The 23,479-nt window shown below is 34.0% G+C and overlaps 1 protein-coding gene across 6 annotated transcripts in view; it reads right to left on the bottom strand.

Annotated features, from left to right (window-relative positions):
- LOC128866255 (uncharacterized) overlaps positions 1-23,479 on the bottom strand; it is a 229,320-nt gene that overhangs the window by 131,299 nt on the left and 74,542 nt on the right. For 5 of the 6 annotated variants that reach the window (XR_008454924.1, XM_054106838.1, XM_054106843.1 and 2 more), the window contains exon 3: positions 15,792-16,797. Coding sequence is in view for 5 of the 6 variants with exons in the window: in XM_054106838.1 (XP_053962813.1) it covers positions 15,792-16,062 (271 nt within the window). In the remaining variant the exon portion in view is untranslated. The remainder of the gene's footprint in view (positions 1-15,791; positions 16,798-23,479) is intronic. The other variant, XM_054106842.1, reaches the window with a different exon arrangement.

Below are 23,479 nucleotides of genomic sequence, written 5' to 3'. Positions count from 1 at the left end.
AGCTTTAGTTGCTTTTTAATTTTTTTTACATAATTTTTTCGAAACATTTCGAGTATGCAGTTTCATAGCTCATTGAATTTTTATATATTGTAATATTGTAACAATTTAAATTTTGCTGATCGGTTTAAGCACATAATGGTTGCTGGAAGTTTATTTTATAAGGGGAAAATACACAAGACCAACAGGGCTGACCGAACTCTGACAAAAAACTTACCCAAGCGAAAAATTAGCGTCCAAATTTTATCAAATAATTTGAAAAGGGAATTCTCCATCAAGCATCTTTTGCGATCGTTAGATCAAAAGTTTACTCAATTTTTTGGTGAAAAGCTAACCCAATAAAATTAAAAGTCTCTTGAGCAGTTAACATTGCAGATAGAAGCGTTTGTTGAAAAAAGTTTTACTTCCCACTTTGCATAGAAAGTTGTATTTTAAATACAATATAATTGTAACGGTTCAATATTTCTTTAAAATCCCACTCATAACATTCCCCAAAATGAAAAGCAGTGCAAGCACATGCATACGCACATATTTATGCATGTGTGTAGCCAATTTAAAAATGGCAAACGTTAAGTGGAGATCACAATGACACCTCTTACTGGCTTAACGAGCAAAAAGAATGGCAGCAATCGTACACATCCCAATAAGCAACTTACCACAAAAGATTTGGAGAGTGATAGTTGTGCACATACAAAACAAAAACAAAACCAAAGGCAAACACATTTTGAATGAAAATAACAATAGAGAGACAGAAAAGTGTATAGTTTACTCATTCGCTGGACGTGCGGAGGTCAAATTACACTAAATAATGTTATATTAAGTGACTACAAGTCCACCTCAAACCTGACCCACAGAGCCACGCCATCACTACGTACATACTTTCGTAATAAAACAAAAAAAACTGGCTATGTTGCTTTTAACTATTTCTTTTGGTTTCACTATTTATTGGCTGCTTTGGCGGTCTAATCTTTAACCTGCTCCAGTGCACTATTTACCCACTTATGTATGTAAAATTTTATTAACAACGCAGACACCAGGCAAAAATGTGGCAAAATGAAAGCACAATTGGAAGACTAGAGCTAAACAATTTAACAAAAGAGGAAAAGAGAACAACAGCATAAGAAATATGTTATGTTATTAACAGTGTTGTGTTGTACTCAGCAATATAGGTAAAGGCTGTTACCACACAAAATGTCAAGCACGCTTGTAATGTTAATAAATTATTAATACTTCTACTGGCAGTTAGTGCGACTTGGTATTTACGCGAGTTACACACACATATATATCTACAACTATTTAATTAATTTCCAAATTGAAGTAATAGTATAGGGTAATGTCACGTAGTATGGATCGCCTAAGGGCAGGACAAAAAAGATTATTAAAGCAGAAACAGATGAATCGTAGATTTATACGATACCATTGTCACTAGCCTTCTTTTTGCGGTAACATACCTTAAGTTTGTAGTTTCGCAAAAATAAAAAATTAAGTCTTATTGTAAAATAAAAGCGCCAAAGCGCCTACCCCCGTAGACATAAGTACACCCCCTACTCTAAGAGTGCATGCGAACAATTTGGGTTTGGGCTTATTTCAAAGAGCAAAGTTCAACCTTCAATTACTGACAATAACGAAGATCGTAGCACGTTAGGGTTCTGCTCCACAATTTTTGAAAAATGGCCAAATACGCTATTTTTAGGGGTTTCAACCCCCTTTTTCTCGAAAACCTGACGTGATGGAAAATTTTTGAACTCGGATTCGTGCTTAGCGTGAAAATTGCCTTCGGGATCACTAGATCCCATCTTATTCGCATCAGAAAAATTAAAATTTGCAGGACAATGTAATCAAATAAATATTTTATTTTGCTACGACCTAACTTTGGAAAATTGATTGCAGTCGTTTGTCAGTATAACTACTTAGCTATGCGCTATCGCACTTTCGAAACAAAAACAAAAAATTGGGCGACGCTTTAGAAGAAGTTTGAATTCAGGGCGTATGCTCAGCATCGACCTCGGCAGGTCGTACAGACTATGTTACTTGAGACCCGAGCTTTGAAAAGTCTGCTGGAGTTGCAAGAGAAGCCTGTGGGTGGCGCCAGATTTGTAAAAATGACAAAATACACGACATATGTACATATTGACGGATGGAAGAAGGTGTAGGAACGGCGGTATTCTGCTCTGAAACTCGACTATGGGCTAAAATCCAAGCTGGGAGGAAAGCGGTAGATATTATGCTGAAAATAATCCACCTAGGAAGGGGTAAATCGGCACATCTACGCTCACGCCATACTTACTTATAAAGGGAACTTGTTCAAGGACCATCGTTGTACATATAAAACACAATTATAAAATAGCTATAGAGAGGTTGCCTACGGCAAAAACATACCCATTTACTGGCTGGGGACACAACTTAGATGATTTTCTCGGCAAAAGTGTCTATCTCCCACAAACGATAAAATGATCATTTGAAATTCATATCCATCAACTAGCAGACAAAGCGTGCAAGCGAGCATAAGTACGTAGAGTTACAATACCGTATGACGTGAGACTCAATGTCATTTAAAAAAAGGCTGAACTCCCTTTAGAGTCCACGAGGGTTCATAAGAATAATATTAACAATAGCCAAAAAAATATTAAGCAGACATCAGAACAAAGTTCCTTTGACGACATTTTCTAACATCTCTTACATAATAAATGGTATGTATATAAATTAGAAGGTCTCAGGGTTTTTGACCGGAACTATAAAATGTATTATGTTTGTGGACCTCCGCCAGCATATTTCGGTAAAATATTCATATTTAGGTGAGCTCGACGGATTTGAAAATACTTAAAAAAATTATAAGTAAAATTAGTTTTTAAAAATATTTTTTTTGTACCACCTCAGAAGGTTTGTATACAAATGTTCAAACATTTATGAAGAGAATAAAACTAATGAGAATTTTTATGCTATTTTAGAATTTTTTGGACGATAGGTTTAAAGAACACTCGAATAACTCAGCCAAATCGTGAGAGATGTAGACTTCTGAGATACATATCATTAGAGAGGTATTTTCTCACCCTTTTCATTCTTAAAATAACCTGATTGCCATCTCAAAAATCAAAAGTCAAAAGTCAAGAATTAAATTATTTTAATTCCGATCTGCTGAGGAGTAGACACCTTCTTTACCATTACTGATGTTTCTTACCAAAAATTGGTATTGAATTCGGGCCAATCGAATGATAGAAAAGCGTCTGAAACCGGAATCATTAGGTAGCGGATCCCGTTTTTACACCGTGCGAGACAAATACAGCAGAGATGAGACATCGTTTCTTCCTATTCATCTTTGCATGCATTGACCATTAAAATCCAAAAACCTATAGTTTGATTTCATCTTTTTCTAGTTTTTCTAAAGCTGAATTGCCTAAGAAGTATTTTTCAAGTGATGTGCGACAGGAAACTTAGCATTGCATGCAGTTTCCAATTGCGACCAGTTCACTAGAGAAGAAAAAGCATTTGGCACGACTCGATTGGTGAATTCGGCCAAAATCGCCTAGACCATTACAAAGCCATTCATAAACAATAAGCGCCGAAAGCTTATGAAAATTCAATCAACATTTCACGACCACAGCCTGTATTTCCTGCTTTTTGCAAACATAAAACCTCGAAAAGCCTCGCTAAAAGTAGTAAATGCTAATCTACTCATTCATAAAAAGTTTGAACTTCACCACACAAATTCTGTGCACGAATAGAAGAAGCAGCTACTAAGCTTAATAAGGCAGCAGTAAGTCTACATGCATTCGATGATCTTGCATAGCTTCCAAAATTAAATTGCCATGCAAGCTACAAACAGCAAAAGCAATAAAATTGCGGACAAGAAACTCATAAAAGTCCAGTTGTTATGCTTTATTGAAGATGCATACGCAGTAGTTATACATCGAAGCCATAGACAATACGACAAAACAGCGTCGCCGATATTCATAAAACAAAACACTCGATAGTAATAATTGGTAAGGTGCAGTTTGTTGCAACGCGTTGTTGGTGCACATATTTTTGTTAATATGTGCTTATATTTTATGTTCGTATATGCATGTGTATACACGCATGCATAAATACAAACACCTGTAGTCCCAAGTAGATGCGGTAATGCCGGTTTTCCCAAATTATTTCCTTAAAAGTCTGAATACATCTTTTTTATTTCTTTTCCAAACTTCGTTTTTTATGTCTGTTGAATTTTTTTTACTGACACAATATTTTTCACATTTCTTCTTTGGCTGTGAAATTTTTCTTTCATGCATTCTTTTGTTGCATTTTTTCGGTTTTGTAATCGTTAGCTGAAGAGGCGGTAAAAGTAAGTGAAAGTTTTTCACCTGCCTTTGCTGGCTAACTGGCTGTTTGGTCGGTTGGCTGGTTGTCCAATAGTGCAATCAGATGGTGACTGGTTGATCATCGGGCTGCCGCTGCAACTTGTTGCACGCCGACTGTCCGTAGCCTGCAGCATAAAATTCAATTGAAACTTGCGTAAAAAGCAAAAGCAAATCCGAAAACAAAAAATGCAACAAAAAAAAAAAATAATGGGTTAAACGTGCAAAAACCAGTGAAACAGCAAAAAAGTATTCACACATATGCATATATGTCCCATAAGTAGGTATAAGGTAATATTAACATTATATGAAGATAATGCAATTTATTATAACAGAGCGTAGTCGTGGATACCCTGCACGCAAAATTAACTGAAATTTACAGTTCGAAACAGTACTTTTTGGAATATTTTTAAGTTCGTTTTATGATTACTGAACAAGGAATGAATGTGATTTCATTTCCCATAAGAATGAAGTTAGACGAAATTATACCTCTATAGGTTGACACGATCGACTGAATCGACTGATGAAGATCAGTATAATATTTAGTTAAATGATGCAGCAGAAAAATTGTTAAATTACTCTCAGTTCACTTTACGGACTCCATTGATGACAGAAGTAATGAACTTAAGTAAACAAATTTTTACAAAGTTAAGTTAAGTTGTGTTGACTGCCGTTCTAGACGAGATGTGTATAATTTGAATACGAAGTCTGGTGTTCGGGCTTAAAAATATTAATTTTTTTCTTGACGCGGGTGAGAGATGTTGGAAGATGTTGGTATATACTCCAGTGGTTCTCATTATGATTTGAAGTCATCGTGTCGGTAACAAGATAATATCAAAAAATTACTGTGAGAGGTGTAGCGAATGCAGAAAAATATATTGAGAACATTTTTTAAAAGATCTGAAGAACCGATTTGCATAAACTCTTTTTTAATTATTCGAAGTTACAACCTCGTGAATCTCAACGGTTCACTTTTTATACATATTTGCATAGTTCGCTGGAATTAATTTTTTTTTTTAATTTTTCAACCCCTCAAAAATGGTTTTTTTTTTTTTTGGTGCAAAGCGGTTTTCATATCGGGACAATTTTTTCACTAAAAACATTTTTCTACAATAATCATTTAATTTTTTTTATTTCAGTTGAGCTACTCATGCGCTACCGTGATTACCGCAAGCCTCTTCTAAAAAACGGCGTCTCGGGGGAGGGGCGGTATCAACAATAAATAACATTTTTTAAAATAAAAACACCAAAATGTATTCTTCGAGAGTTACCCTTCAGTATGATATACGCCTCATTTGAATGACCAAGAGACCTATCTATAATGAAGTAATAGCAAATCGAACGATCAGTCATAGTCAACTACCTCAGAACAGAATTATAACAAAAATTAAGATACAAATAGAATAATTCAAATTAGAGTTAAAAGTAGAAAATAACTTTTTAGTTCGATTAGCAAAAAAGCGTGTTTTTTAGTTTTTTTTTTTAAACTATTTTTTATTATGAATGAAAATTGCTGTTATCATTGCAGTCAGTGAATTAATGATTCGATATATTCGTGTTATATTTAATTCCTTTCTTATCGACTGTGATTCTAAAGCTATGCAGTTATCGGCCGTGATAAAGAAGTAATCGGGATGAAGAACTTATTTCGTGGAGGGAGCCTGAGAAACGGCTACCCCACTCCATTGGCCAGTTTTTTTCGATTTTCGTGGTGTGGTGCACTATGAAATCCTTCCACCTGGCCAAACTGTTAATAAGGAATATTATTTGAGCGTTATGCGCCGTTTACGTGAAGCAATTCGTCTAAAAAGACCAGAATTATGGGCCAACAACTCTTGGTTTTTGCATCACGATAATGCACCGTCTCACACTGCACTCGTTCTTCGTGACCATTTCGCCAAAAATTCCACGCATATCGTTCCGCAACCACCGTGTTCGCCTGATTTGGCTCCGTGTGACTTCTGGCTATTCCCAAAACTCAAGAGACCACTCCGGGGAACGCGTTTCGAGTCGATTGAGGAGATAAAAGCTGAATCGAAGAAGGTGATGATGGCTATACCAGAAATGGACTATTTGGCATGTTTCGGGGATTAGAAAAATCGTTGGCATAAGTGTATTTCACCGAGAGGGGTTGTTTTGAAGGGGATGAAATTGATTTACAAGAATAAATAAAGATTTTTCAGTTGACAACCAAATTCACCTTACTTTTTGCCCAGAGGTAAAAAAAGAAAATATTAATCCTGACAATCCTAATAAGGATAATGGAAAAATTTTACCAAATTATTGCATTGTCATCGGTCCTTGATAGGTGTGCAAAATTCCAAGTCGATCAGATTTTTAGAAGCCAGTGAAAATTTAGCTCAAAGATTCCGTTACATACATACATATAACCCGACCTAATAAAAGTGTGTTAAAAAAGTATGACAATCGTCCATTTTTTCGGGCTCACAAGGTACATATGTATATAATTCCTTAAGTGGCTATCGTTGTACGTAGCCGTTTTTTGTTTTGTTTTTTGTGACAAAATAGTGGTGATTTGAATTTCGCTGTGTGTTTTTCCCCATTTTTTTGATTTTCAACAGGCTCAAAAAAATAGTTATTTTCAAAATTTCGAAAACGTACAACGATAGCCAATGCGATAACAAAAATTTTGAAAAAAAGAAAACTAAAATCGGTTCATTAGTCTTCGAGAAATCGTTGCCACCATATCAAAAGAAGTCCTTTCGAAAAAAACGCGTTTGAAATAAAGCAAGCGCTACGGGGCCGAACCGACGGGCGCTTACTTAAGTGCACATTGAATCGGGAATAAAGCGAATTTACTAACAATTTATGCAAACAAATCGATTGTTTTGAATTTTCACATTGGCGTTCCCCCTTAAAAAAAGCAGGGAGAGGCCCCTATAAGTTGAGGTGAGACACGGACTATTAATAGACACACAATTATGGCTTTTCGGAACGAGGTTGGCATTTGCTTTTTTTTAAATATTGTGTTGAAAATTGATAATACCCCATACAAAAAGCTTTCAGGTGCATATTTATAAAATTCGTAACTTATACGATCAAGGCCAGGGACTTTATTATTTTTTGATTCCTTTAACACAGATTTTGGTTCGTGCATTTCAAAAAATCGCATCCAGAAAAGGACCCGAGGTGCATGTATTCTATATCTGCATAACGAAACGGCCGTGAAAGGAAAGGGCCAAATTTAATTTTCCAAACAGAAAGAAGTCATACGGTGATTGAAAGGCAAATACCATTTGAGGTAAAACATTTCGTCATTAAAGTTGTACTATGATTTATTGAATTCTGGTCGAACTCGATGATTTCACGACACCAAACCCTTCATGCCACCGAGATGCTCTTGGCTCTTTTCAGCGCCCTTTTTATAAACTCACGTATAACTTCAACATTTTTTTGTTTCTGACCTTCTTTAAATCCTTTAAGCCACTCAAAAATTGAGATACGAGGTAATCACTTTCAACAAAAACTTTTTGGATCATTTCTCGGATGCCGTTTGACTGAGTTAAAAAATTATATTGGCTCTTTTTTAAATAAATTTTTCAGCCGTCTATCCAAAAGTTCTGTCACATTGGATACAATAGATCATCTTCTGCTTTAGCAAATATCATGAAACTCTAACACAACATCTCGGATGAACGTAGATAAAAAAACCTTTAGCCGAGGAACACGACCAGGCAATTATATAAAATTGGCATCAATTCAGAGGCCACCATCCTAAACAACACTCCTAAGGCAGATATAAATAGATGGTGTAAAAACTTTTGTCACAGAGGAAAAGGCGAATATACCGATTTGTAATAAGTATTCACTACTTATTTATATTTGAGAAATGTTGGGCTTTTTTTGGAATAGAGTATGCCTGTACTAGGTATTTAAAATATTCGTAAATTTATGCTTATATAGTTTGGAATGTAATCGCTTGAGGCCCGACACAAATACGCAGTTAACTAATTTAATTTTGTTTAACTCGGGAATCACAGTCAATTATGCATATGAAGATAAAAGCAAGCGCGTGATAAATCTAATCAAAGATGCGGATAAGAGCGAGAAATGGGGAAGCAAAGAGAAAATAAAAACAGGCTTACAAAGGTCAACCACAAATGCATACTTGCCTACATACACATATAAATTAATGTGTATCGTCGCGCTCTTAATAAGCTACTTAATTACAAATAAATACATTTTTTTTAATTGACACCACAACCCCAGGCATTGCTGTGATTACAGACCACTTGAATATTTACGTTTTCTGCATTCCGTTTTTGGTTTTTTTATACTGAAAAACTATGCTATGCCGACCTACAGGTGCGAACGTTCAATAAATTTGAGACTTGTTTATGTTGTTTATGTCCGATAAATAAATAATTTAAATATGTTATTTTAAATGCATAATGTATGTATTTAAGTTTATTTTTAACAGGGGCTGTAGCAGTTGCATTTTTTTTCTTATAAAAATAAATATTTATTTAGTTTATTTTCTTTTCATAATTTTGATTTTCACATTATTTTTCTTATGACTTATTTTATAGTAATTGATAAAAATCAGGCACGCACTTTAAAAATATAAAAATATAATATAATTGTTATTTTCGGATTCATAAAATCTTAATAATCATTTTCGAATAATAGCCCAAGGCCTTAGAGTCAGCGCTTTAGTTTAGAAGTGGAGTGATTATTTGTAATTACACTTTGCACCAGTCAACAAGAACTGCATTCTATACTATTTATGAAAGGAAGAACTGTAGACTATTAAATCACCTGCAGTTTTGTCAACAAACTTCACAATTTTGTTTTAATGTATGGAAAGCTTTCTAATTTGGTGTCAAGTTGATCTAAATATTTTTCGTTCGAAGGTTTGCAGTTTTGTTTTATCTGCTTCAATTAGTGTCCAAGGTTCAGCTCCATAGCATAAGACTGGTCTAATGATGGTTTTGTACAGAATCAATTTGCATTGTCTGTTTAGTAGTTTTGATTTGAAGAGTTTCGCGTACGATCTGTTAAAAAAAATTTGGTCTATGTATTGTTGATCTTCCAGGTCGAAATCCAGTCTGTGTGGCCTATAAGTATTTTGTGTGTAATCCTTGTGAAGATTTTCTACGTTGTGTTAAGAAGGGAAATCCGCCGATAGTTGAAGAGCCTATAATAAAATTTAATTTTCTATATCTTTATGAATATGCCCAGGTGGGTTATTTCGAACCTTTAAAAAAACGAAAAATATTGAATTTGTAGGTTAAAATGTTCTAAAAACATAATTCCCGAAAAAACAGTGTGTGGGAACGAACAAAAGTTCACCATACATCTGTTTCTAAGAATACTAAACCCCTCCTTTTCACTACCACCAAACGACAGATGACCTTTTATTTTATGTTAAAGCTTTTCCTCTTTATTATTGCTCTGCCGCATTCTTATCGTTTTTTGGATGTTGCAATTTTTATTGCCAAATTTAATGCTTTTTGTGAAAAGAATTGGTATGCTTCATGAAGTTGCATAACATTTACTTCATGGTGATTTTTTCTTTAAATTTTTTTTTTAAATTTTCATAACTACAGATAACTGGAACCAGATTTTTAATCACTTCAACATTTGCCGCATTTCATACGCAATAGGTATATTGTTTTTTAGGGCATTTATATGAATTTTGACAAAATGCCAGTAATGAAAAACGTTAACAGTTAAAACTCGCAATAAAATTAATTCAATAAATAAATATTACGCGCACCAACAAAGAATTACAAAAATAAAAAAATTAAATGATTAATGATGATGATATTAAAAGATGATTGCCTGAAAACTGGGGCAACGACTATTGAACGTCTCCCATACAATTTAGAGTGGGAGCGTAATAGTGGCCAGAAAGAGTAGTAATGCATAGATACATACGCACATACATAGACCCTATAACATGCCACACAAAAACGCCACTGATTTTTGCATTGCTTGCAGAAAACCAGTAATAATTCCCACGAAAGTCGAGCAAAACAGAAACAAGGTGTAATAAAGAGCTAACATAAATAAATAAAAATAAAAACAAATCCAAAGCAAAAATAAAAACGAAATAGGCAACACACATAGGAAAAAATTATATTACTGGTCACTCGGCGGTTCTTTGTATTAAATGTCCGCTACATTCCTCTTGCGGCTGATCTGATTTACTTCGAGGGTACGAATACAATACAATGTTTTAGTGCGAAAATAAATGCAGAATAGTATATTCATACAGCTTATGTATACATACTGATCACATTCACTCTAAATGTACCTCAGTTTTGTTGACAGCATAAAAACTTCTACGACTTTTTTCACTTTTTATGGTCTATAAGTAAATGATATAATCAAATGCCCATTAGAGCTGCTGCCAAGAATGGTCACATCATATTAAGTGCGCATACGTACATACATACATATAAAAAAGCTAATCATGAGAATGCAGAGTATGTATGTTGGATTGCCATTTTTGTATGTGTACAATAAAAAACTACTAGACTACCCGAATTTATGTGATACTCTCAGATAGCCAAGTGGATATCTTAACTCAAAAGTGATGTTCAAATCCACGGTGCTATGACAACCTTCAGTTGCTGCGAAAGAAAGATATGGTTAACCTCCATTGACACTGGGCACTAATCACTGCGCAGGGATATCAGATCGCTAAAGCGCTGGCAAGAGATAGCTCAATAGCATTCCCGTTCTGGGGCCGAAGCAATTTTGTAGTCTTGGCTGGCCCACATCTAACAGGCTGCATAATGAGTAGATATACTCAAAGGGAGATATGCATCTAAGTATTTCGATGACCCTAGACCAGAGCTGGCCATTTCAAAGGAAGACGTGCCAAATTTTTCTCTTCTGCTGTCACACATACATACATTAGCGTACTCTATGAAGCAGTGATGCCGATGCTTATTGTCTTGTGATATGTGATCCTGTTCAATGATTTTATTTCCTCTTTTCTTTCCTTCAAGCAATCAATTCGCAGCAACAGTTTGAAGATCTCTTAATAAGTAGATACGAATATGAACTAAATAAACTGAGCGAAATAGCTGAGGGGGCAGGCCAACTTCATAGTTTTTCTTCTAAATAGCTACATAATATTTTTTTGATTTGCCATGTGCACGAACCAATGGTAGTTTTAAATTATTTTGCCTTTGCAAATAAATAAGTTTCATGCAAGGAAAACATAATAACTGTTTAAAACACTATGCCAAGAGGAACGCAGCTATCTACCGATGAACGTGCTAGTATTCCAACTTATAATGAATCCGAAGTCTCAGTTCAAAAAATAACTTTAAAAGTAAATCGAAATAAAAATACTATCCACAACTTTTTTAAAAATCTTGATGGATATGGAAAAAATAAAAGAACTGGTTCAAAGCCTACGATGACGACAGTTGCAAGAGAGAGATAAAAGGTTGGTTGTCAATAAAAGCATCAGCCTAACCAAATCAGGTGTGACCTTTCTCTCAACGTTACGACGAGAAGAATACAGTAAATTTTTAGTAAAGATTCGAATTCCAAATAGACTGTTAAAACCGAAGCTTATACCATGCCATAAAGCATCTCGAATTCGGCGATAATCATAAATTCTGGGATGATAAGTGGCAGTGGATCATTTTTAGCGATGTAAAAAATATAAATGCCGGATGGTTGTTAGAAGTATTGGAGAAATATTTGCGAGCCACTAATAACACGTCACTCTCGAAACTTTTACGGGTGCTCTCTTATGACCAGGGGTTATTTTAGCTGGTAGCAATTTTTTTAATTTCGCATAAGATGAGCGCAAAATATTACGTAGAGGTCTTTGATAACGTTTTATTGAATATTGCCGAAGAATTTTCCGGTGAGTATTGGCCGTATCAACAGGACAATGCACCGATCCGCAGCTAAGCGTACAACAGAGTTTTTCGCGTCAAAAAATAGTATTTTGCTGATGTGCCCCGCAGTTAGTCCAGTCCTAAATCCAAGCTAGTTTAATAGCCTATTGCACCTTAACAAAGCTATTTAAGAGTAATAGGAAAAAATCGGTCTTAGTTTCCTTCAGTCACTCGTAAATTCGATGCCACGACGTCTAGTATCAGTTACAATAAATAACTAATAAGTATTATTTTATATTGTTTTCTTAAGATTTATTAAATTCTTAGGTTTAATATTAGTTTTGTCCCAAATATCTATTTCCTTTTACGCCTTTGAAAATTTTTAAAATTTTACAATAAGATGTTGAAATAAATCCCACTGGATTTTTTCAATTTTTCAGTAATATTTTTCTTTTATTTTAGAGTTTTAAACTATGTATGTATGTATGTTTTAAACTTGTATGAAAGCTATGCATTCCTAGGCATGCACTTAAAGCCACCAACTAGTACAAATGTCCAGATATTTACATATGCGGGCAAATAATATGCATACATACATACAAATGCATATACAGACAATATTTATATGGTATTCATGAGAAATTTCGTATTACGATTTATTTCATTTCAATACATATGTACCGGGTGTTTTTTTAGTTGCGTGACATCTATCGATATCGTAAATATGGTTTGACAGCTGAGAATGGCAAACTGTGTTAACATTTCTGTTCAGTAAGATTCGGCAAGTCATTATGAATCGTTTAACGTCAAAAAACGTTTTCAAATTGTAGAATTTTACTTTGAAAAAAAAAATAATTCCTTCGAAATGAGGGAGGAGCTGATATTTCAGTAAATGGCTGAATTTTTGTTTCCAAAAATAATCAGCTAAACATCGATGAGATTTGGTTCCAACAAGAAGGCGCAACTTGCCATATTGCAATATTCAAGCCACAATTGGCGCCATACGGCCTCACTTATTGGAAAAAGTAGTCAAAAACTGAGCACATATGCCAAATATCATATTAAAATTATAATAATAATTACCATTCCAACAAGATTTTTGTTTTGTAATATATTATAATTTTAAGTGCTCAAGCTTTAAAAAAACACCCGATATATACATGTGTATGTACTCTTTTTTAAATTAATTTTTAAAATTTGAACCATTATTATTATTTGGAGTAATTATTATTTTTACTACTTTTTTCGTTTTTGGGTTTATTATCTTTTTGCATTTTTTGCCGTTAAAACCAGCACGCGAAACAAATCTCAATTGGCACAATCACACCAAATTAATAGCACCCAGTATAAAAAAGGTACATTTCAAGGCACTTTAATTTTTCGTTGTTTGTTTCTAACGCCACCTCTGGCTATAAACATATATAACTACTTGTAAACATGTAAATATTTGGGTTTCAAAAATATACAGCAGTTGTTTGAGTGTAAGAATGTACAAAAACAAAAAAAAAAAAAGGAGTTAAGCAAACAAATTGAAGTAAACTGTTATGGCCGCAATCATAAATACGGGGCAAAATAAATTTGTAAATACGTGCACATGCACAGTGAGCCATTGTAGTATTCGTTTGAACTACAATAATATTTTGTAATTTTATAAGTTTTTAGCCATGTCTTACTTTTATAAACTATTACAGCAGTAATTCAACAAAAACAACTAATTTTTAATTATTAGCACGAAAAGCCATATTTTTTGTTGAAAAATTTCCTGCTATGATAAATTAAGAGGCGATAATTAGGACGAGAAGTTTAGAAGCGACTTACGGAAGTTATCGTATATAATCTATTAATTTCAGCGGTCATCCGTTAAAAAAATGCAGTTAAACATATACGACAAAATCCAGTATTTTCCAAAATAACAAGGCTACATCAAAGGATTTTGGAAGATGAGCAAAACAAAAATTTTCCTTTATATTGCAGAAATTGTTTCGGTAAAACTTGAATATGCTTTAGTTACATATTTTCCATTTAGACTTATTTCTGCCATTAAAGTTATTTTAGACGATTTTGGGCTTAGGCGTGTTGAGAGACTTATGGTAATAAATATTTTTGTACTACATTTGAAACCATTATATAATATCTCTCTGTTTTGAGTATTTAGCACTTTCCCTCAAAAGAGGGAAATATAACCTGTCTATTGAATAGCTATTCCACAAAAATATTTCGCGCTATTTTTTACATAGAATTCCTGAATACCTCTTATATCTAACAGATAGAAATGCAAAAGGGTGAACACTTTGACTGTCATTTTCTAATGGTCATATTTCCCCCATCCCTCTCTACCAAAGTTCACTATCGGAAAGGACCCAATGATATTTTTTTAGATTTCAGCATAATTAATTGGAACTCATATTATTGGGTTTGGGTATTTTTTTTGAAATTAGATATGAAAATGTAGTATTTTTCTTGATACTTTTGTTGCGCACTGTACAGAAATATGTATATTTAAATTTAAGTCAACAAGCGTCTATTGAAATGTGGTATATATAAGTTGAGCGTGAGTCTGGGCCAACACCATAAAAGCAAACAAAAAATACAAAAAATCCAAACCAATGTAAAAAGCTACTGCATAATGAAAATACTGCAAATACGCTGGACGGACGGTGGCCATTTCGAGGCTTTGGATTTCGTTTACTTATTATTCGCCTTAATAAGCAATAAATACAATATTTACTTACACTCGTATACGAAGCTCATACATACAAACGGCGAATGCGGTTCATATACATATACGATGGCGGTCAAAATAATGGCAGCGGGACATATTGTGCACTTTTTAATGTCAGCACAAAGAGTCTTAACTGTTTCAGCTATTCGATTGATTGACAATCTTTTAGATCTTAAATCAGTCTTTTAATTAAATAATCTGAATTTTTCTGGGATTTACGAAGTCTCGATTTAGCCGTTAAAAATTTTGTTAAATAAGACTAGGTCCGAGACCTCCCTGCTTATAGATTTTATTTATTTAATTATAGATATGTTTGCAGAGTTTATTCCGTTTTTTTCTAATTTATTATTAAGTTTTGTGGTACTAGGTGGCCAAATTGTCGAGTAATATTCCAATATTGGCCTCACCAGTGCAGTATAAGGAGTATAATCTCGCAACTATGGTATTATTGATGAAGTTATTGTAGATTTGTGATCAGAATAAGTCTTTGTATTTTTTAGTACTTTATTATTTTATGTCATATACTAGCAAAAAGCATGTATCTTAAGGTTTTAAACTTTGTAAACAATTCAAAAAAATCAACAAGACATACATATTTTTGAGCTTTTTTTCATTTAACGATGCAAGAATTTAAATTTTTTCTTGGAATTTTAATGAAAATATTTTTTCAGTTTTTTCAATTTTGGACAGTTTTGAACTTTGACTTTGAGCTGCGTGTTTCATTCTGTAGTATGAACTATACTTTTATAAAAAACAAAAACTATAAAAATATATTAAAATAAAGTGTTTATAAAAAAGTAAATTGTTAAAATTTTACCCACTGCTTTTATGTTTTGACCGCCACTGTATATACATATGTATGTAAATAGTTAGCAATTCATATATGGCTGTTGGATAATTGAAACTCACCTTTTGGCATGCCACACGGTCCCTTCGTACGTGAGTTGTCCAAAAAATCCAAATCGTACTTGCGCGCAGGTGGATAGGTGAGTGCCACATGTGCCTCGCCCAGCTGCAGAAGGCAGCAAATATGCAGGCAAATATATAATATCGCCGTGGCAAGAAATATTGGCGGTGTTTTTGCAATTAACTCAACTGATGACCGGCGAATTGGTGTGGCCGCAACGCCTGCTGACTTATGGCGTTGCCGGCGACGATTATTGTTGTGCGCCGCATTCATTGTTGCTGCTACTTATGGATGTATAACTGTTGTTGTACGTGGTTGTTTTGAAATTCGTAGAAACAAATTTTAATAATATTTTCTAAACGTTGTTCCAAACGTTGTTTTGAAATATTATATTAAATTTTTCTTATTTTTTGAGAATTTTATTGCACCCAAAAATTATTATCTACTTCACTTTTTCAAATATATATTTTTTAATTAGCCTGTATGTGTTTTAAAACTGTGGTTTACGCGCAGCCATCGGTGGTCCTGTAATTTAGTAATATTTTTTTATTTTTATTATTTTTCTTTTCACTTTTTTTTTTGCTTTTTAACACTTTGACGCCGTTTGTGTTCCGGTTACTATATCTGTGTGTGTGTGTGTGTGTATGCAGTGTCACGTTCACGTGATCATTTCAATTGCATCAAAAAAATTCATTCAAAGCGGAGAACGGGTTATTTTACACTTCACTTGCTCGCTTCTTTCCTGTTGCTTGAACAAAGTATTCATTTGTTGTTGCACACTCTACGACTAAGTAGTTAGTACCGAAATGTAAGCGATCGTTTCTTTTATTTCTATGATTTATAAAACAGAGCCCATTGAATTTTTTCACAAATACTCTTCCTCATTTAGATTTTTATGTTGTTTCCTTTTTTGTTTGCAATTATCAAACACTTACAGCTGGTTCGCCTCGTTTTAATTGTGTTGCGATTGATTGGCTTCAGCGTTTATGAAACTGATGCGCTTTTAATCTATAAAGGGAGGTAATAATTTACGATTATCGATTGTAATTTAATAATTAAAAGCATAATTATTTATAATTAAAGGTATGATTATTTAATTAAAAATATTTTTAAAAAATCTGCTCACATTTACTCAAAGCACGCAACGCTAACCCTCTAATGCAACAAGTTTTATTTTATACCAGTGAAAATTGTGATGTTGTTGTCAGAAAATTCTCAAAAACGAGAAAAAATACTGGGAGAATTTTTTTTCTTGGCAGACGTACATCCTGAAAAATTCAGACTGCCCCTATTTTTTATGACAAAAAATCAAACAAAAATATTTTGCTCAAAAATGTTTAATCCACGTTTGAATGTGCTCAGAACAGCATTGTTGGAGTTAATATTCTTTACATCTCAGGGAGACAAATTGAGAGTAGATGTAAGCTATGGCAAAATATTCCAAATATTTTTGGAATTACAAGTTCATATTAGTCATCACATATCCATAGTCAGGTTACTCGAACAGCATGTAATGTACTTAAATCCTACTTATTTATTTGTTTTTTTTTTTAATTTCATTAATAAAGTAAGAGGTAAAATGAATATCATTACTGTAATTTATTCATTGCAAAATCTGTCACGCCCGAACTCTTACTACGCCCATTAAAAAAGCTGAGATATGTTGTATTTCTTATACTTCATGAGGATACCAACCAAATAGAAAAAAACACCGAAAAATTATTAAAATCCTGCTATGAAATTTTTACGGATTACTAAGCATAGTATCAGTTTTTAACGAAAAAATAAGACAAAAATGTAAGGGTTTTTTTCAAAAAATTCTAATAGCTGTACCGTTTGATATCCAAAGAAATAGCAAAGAGTGAATATAAATATTTATTGAAAATTTAGTCCTTTGAAACTAGAAGTCAATTAAACTGATAAGGAACTGAGTATTTCGATTTAAAACTTGACGCCTCGGGGCAGCTTAAAACCTCGGGCAGGTATTTAATTCTATTAAGATGCAATACAATGCGATAACGTCTTTGGTCTCGAAGAAAATCTTGAAGCCACCCTAGAAGCAAATTGTCAATGACAAAGAAAAAGTGGGTTATTGGTTTAACGAACCAAAACATGTTAATATATTTGTTTTTGATGAGGAAAAGCCACGTCGCCCAACAACCGAGATTATTGAAGAAATCTTAAAAACTATCTATAACATGATTATAGCATATCACCCAGCAAGAGTATCTGAAATGGTTAAGTATGCAGGCATGTGTGGAAAAGCTGTAGCTTACCAGCGTATTCGTTCGGAGTTATCGTGACCAAAATACATGGAAAAATGGATTTCTACAAAAATGCTGCCGCATTCACCACACTCGGTTAACTTTATTCCTGCCTTATCGCGTTTCTGTGCCAGCAGCTTATTCTGAAGATTTTGACTAGTTTAATTTTCGGAACAAATAAGAGATGTCGAGCAATATAAGAAAAAGTGAAGCGTTTGTAAATAAATTGAAAAAAACTGACATCTACAATCTCTTAACGTTTAAATATGTACAAACTTAATATACACCAGTTTAAAGGCCTTTTCCTTTTGCCTATAAAACTCTAACGATTTTGTTTTGATTTTCATTACACCTGCAAGTCGCTTAGGTAAACCAAATCATAATCCCCAATCAATCTCACATATCCGCATTGACATGTCAATTACGCGCAAATGCACTTTACTGTCTTAAAAGTACAAAAGTAGTACAAAATGGGTATTTTTCAAACACCTACTCAGTTTTAATTCATGCATGCTCCCCAGCAAAAACCTTCAATGGGACTAAGCCTTTATATTTTCTGGTGGCTTGTTTTCAATATATGAGTGTATAATTTATGTGCTTATTATTGTACAACACAATTGTTGACAGTTAGATCTGGTGGTAGCGGTAGAGGTGACAGCGATTAAACTAATTGTTTTCTACATCCATTGAGGCAGAGCGGTTTCTCTTGTTTTTTGTTTCTGTTTTTTTATTTTAATTTTTTTTTTTATATATACATATGTACACATAAACATACGGCCGCCTTACCCGAATGGGTTTGTGCGTGACTACCATTCGGAATTCACAGAGAGAAAGTAGGTTCGAATCTCGCCGAAACACCAAAATTAAGAAAAACATTTTTCTAATAGCGGTCGCCCCTCGGCAGGCAATGGCAAAACTTCGATTGTATTTCTGCCATGAAAAATCTCCTCATAAAAATATCTGCCGTTCGGAGTCGGCTTAAAACCGTAGGTCCCTCCATTTGTGGAACAACATCAAAACGCACACCACAAATAGGAGAAGGAGCTCGGCCAAACACCCAAAACGGATATATATACATATAAACATTTTTAAAATTTTTGTTTATAATATAGATATTTGAAGTGTATAAAAAAGCTGTTATATGAGCACTACATTCTTCTAGACTTGAATATGGTTTATTAATAACGACTATACTTTACAGGGTTACCCGAAAGCAGTTAAAATGACGCTTAAAACTTTAAGTATTAATATACGAATATATATAATTATGAAGTTTATATACCTACTCGTATATTATAACTATGAAGTTGTCCTCAGAGTCCATCCTAGCTAAAGAGTCAGACATTGAGTAAAGAGACAGAGGTCTTGTTACCCGCGATACCCACATGTCCCGGGACCCATGATAGCATCAGGATATAATGTTTACCGACATAGTTCAGCCTGGATTTACAGGATTAAACAACAATTGAAGGGGTGTCTAAAGGGCTACGCAGCCTTGCTGTCGCTGAAGGCGCATACAGATCTGTCTCCTCATCTGTTTTCCGCGACAAAGGTCACTGCTTCTTGAATAGCATACACCTCCGTTTGAAACACAGATGTGTACATTCCAAGAGCAAAGTGTAGTTTTGTACCGCTGGATTCCATCCATCCACCAGAGCGGAAACCGTGCTCGGTCCTGGAGCCAACCGTTAAAATACGGAAACAGTGTTTGTCGGGCTCATTTTCAGAGTTTGAACTCAATTGAGCCTCTGGCAACACCACACTATCTCTTTTCAAGTACAACTCTAAATGGTACGGAGTCAAGGAGCATGGAGAAGATCGTTGGATCGTTTCCATGATAGTCGGTTCGACGTTACCGAAACGTCCCGGATTTATATCCGGCCAAGGACTGCCACTCCAGCAGTATAACCCGTATGCAAGTATGGGAATGTTTATGCTGCTATAACAACAACAACATCATTGCATCGAAGTCCATATCTTCTCTGTTGTCCAATGCCGGACAGGCGCCGTACCAATTCCCATCGTGCTTCAGTTCGCCATTTTAGTATCCAGCCTTGGATGAAAACATCAAGAAAACATACATTCTGCATATATATGACCTTTTGCCAAAACAAACCAAAAAAGAGGGGAAAAACACACACAAAATAAAAAGTGGTTCATAAGATACTGGGTTGGCGTATCTTTACCCCAAAAACCAAGAAAATCATTTCTTGAAAGAAAGTCCAAGAGGGGATGGAAAAATAATAAGAAAACATTGTACGGTGTGATATACTGCAAAGAAGACAGAGGGGCAATTATTAAAAAAGTATTTAATTTGATTAAAAAAAAATTCAAATTTGCTCTAAAAAAAGAAATATATTAGTATATTTTACAATTCCGAAAAATGTTTACACAAGTAGCTCTATTAAACTAATTCTCATATTTATGTGAGTGTTCGCAATGAATATATCCATTACTATGTAGGCATTGGTTGAACTAAGCATCCCTATAATAAATTTACATATATCTCGATTATCTACATTTTCGAGCTTAACTCCCATTCCCAAAATTACTCCCCAGATATTCGAGATTATAAAATAATCTTGGATTATAACGATAATTTGTTCCGTACAACCCTGTGTTTTTTGTGTTATCAATAATTATTATTAGAAATGTTATTAGAAACGCCAATGTAAAATTAAATAGAATGGATGCCGGCAAAGAAAAGAGGTTTGTAGACATAATTCTAATAAAATGTTTATTAAATATTATGAATTATGCACTTATATTGCAGAAAAAAGAGATCGGCATAGCACAAAGAAGCAATCGAACTTCTTATGGACTTGTGGCAGGAACCAATCGCGCTATCCTATACGTTGTATCAGTTCTTGCAACAAACCTGACTTCAACACATACAAAATCAAAAGATTCCCAGCTTATTATAAAATGTAATATCGAATTTCGCATGTGTATTATTGCCATAAATTTTTGCAACCTCAGTAGACGTCGTTTACAGATTTCCTCCAACTGTATATTGCTAGCAAGGAATTGCGCAATTAATTTTATTATTTTTTCTCTTTGCCTTTTTTTCATATCGTTAATAATAATTGAGCAGTCAAAAAAATCGGAAATATTCCACCAAACCGATCTTTTGAAAAACCCCTTTAAACCGTTTTGATTAGTAGATTAATGTTTCTGGATTTATTGCTAATCCCTGCATATGTAAACGTAGTGAACATTTTAAACCTCCAATTGTCTTTTTTAACCACCTTTCATTACAACTATTTGTAAAACGGGCACAAATGCGCATTGAATTTTCAGTTAGAGGTTAAAATATACTACGAAAAAATCCTCGTTGAATTAAACTACAGATGACTGAAAACAGAAGTATTATTTAAAGTTATATGAAAAAACTATTTCCCTCTGGACTAGTACTGTCTTCGGCAAGGTTGGTCTGCAAGGCATCCTCTTTCATAACACTGCGTTACAAAAACGAACTTTTTTTCAGTCCTATGAACCAAATGTACTTTTTCGGAAAGGGGAGAAAAAATAAAAATACACGTGTATCGGCATCGTGTATCATGTAAATTTTCGGCATAGCTTGAAGGAAAATTTTTAATGTAACAATTTTTAATTTTAATATAATAAAATTAATAAAAAATTCGGGGTTTTATATCTCTATTGTAATGCGGAGTGAAATACCTTTCTTTTGATACCCACATCGGCATATCTCATGCATTTTTTTTTTTAATTTCGAACAGGCGGCAACCCTGTGAAACATTGTCAGTGGCAGCACCTAGGTCAAAAGTCTAGAAATGTGATACACTATCTGTGTGCCCAATTTCATTCAAATCCGTTAAGCTAATCCTGAGATCGTGTGGCTATACAGATATGCATACAAGAATTGCTCGTTTAAAGTTATAAAATACAAAAAAAAAAAATTGTGGCGTGTACATGAAAATCGCCGATACACGTTATTTTTATTTTTTATGCCCTTTCCGAAAAAGTATATTTGGTTCATAGGACAGAATGTGTGTAACGCGGTGTAATTATTGGCGTTTGTTCGTGTTGAGAAACATTTTTGTAAAATTGTTAAACTGTGTGCGACGCAACAGTTGGCAGATATCATGTGCGGTTGTCAAACACTTTCGGAATGTCGAAATGCATTACCCAGTATTATATAATTTTTTAAGTACCATCGCAAACATAAAAATGGGTCATTAAAAGTATTTTATATATAATATTTAACATTTTCCATTCAGTGGTTTTTACAAGTATATTTTGCTTTTTTAAGCAAATCAATCAAATTTAATACCCATAAACATTAAGTCTTTCCGTGCTACTTTTCATATTAAGTACATTGATTTCCCATTAAAAAATTACCAACAAACGAAAAATATTTTTAGCTGCTCAAATAACGTCAAGTTTCACACGCTTCTTAAGCGGCTTTGAAAGTTTTTGATGCAACGATATAAAATTCATAAACTTTGCTCATTAAGTTCAGCGCAATTAAAAGGGCGCACACATTTGTAAAAATATATATACGTGCATATGTATGGGCATATAAATTTATGATTTTATGGTTGCCCTGCTCATAATGCATGCATACCCTAAAACTTATGCGCATATATATGTATGTTTGTAGATATGTGTTCGGCAATCAGTCCATGTAACCGTATCACATGAATACCTGGCGTTACTAATCAGATTACGGATTTCTAACAATGCCCGAGATGTTTTCAAATTAAGTTTTGATTTCAAACTGTTTTGTTGTTGTTAGTAAATAGTACGCAAATATAAATTTTGGTATTTTTATTTGGTATGTTGTATTCATAATTTTATGATCGGTCGGAGATTTTTAAACGCTTCTCTTAAGTCATTGAAGATACTACGTTAAATTTTAATTTCATTTTGATTTCTTTATATATTTTTCAAAATATTGAGGTCTCACTGTCGGAATATAATAAAGGGGTTTAAATTATATACATATGCCATACCACGTTTTGTAAATTTCCATTCGAAATTTGTTTACCCTTATTTTATCCTTTTGAAGTTTCTTCTTCTTCTCGACTCTTTCTCATGCGAACCAATGCTAGTTGGTAACACAAAGTGAAGCCAAGACCTTCTCCACCCGATTTTTCCTCTTCCGCATCGAATACTTTCAGAGCCGGGGCGTTAATATCCATTCGGATGGCATCACCTAGCCAACGAAGCGTCGTTAACATCATACAGCTCATTGTTCCATCACCTACGGTTCTCGCCATCGCCAACTGGCAAAGTTGTACAAATCTTCAGCAGAATCTTTCTCTTAAACACTCAAAGGGATACCAATATCCGGTTGGCGTCGTCCAAGTTTCTGCGGCATACGTTAGGACGAGCATGATGAGATCCTTATAAAGTGTTAGTTTTGTTCGTCGAGAGCGGACTTTCCTACTCAATTGCCTACT

The sequence above is a fragment of the Anastrepha ludens genome, chromosome 6, assembly GCF_028408465.1.
Source record: "Anastrepha ludens isolate Willacy chromosome 6, idAnaLude1.1, whole genome shotgun sequence".
Lineage (NCBI taxonomy): Eukaryota > Metazoa > Arthropoda > Insecta > Diptera > Tephritidae > Anastrepha > Anastrepha ludens.
This window is presented reverse-complemented; position numbering and strand designations above follow the sequence as displayed.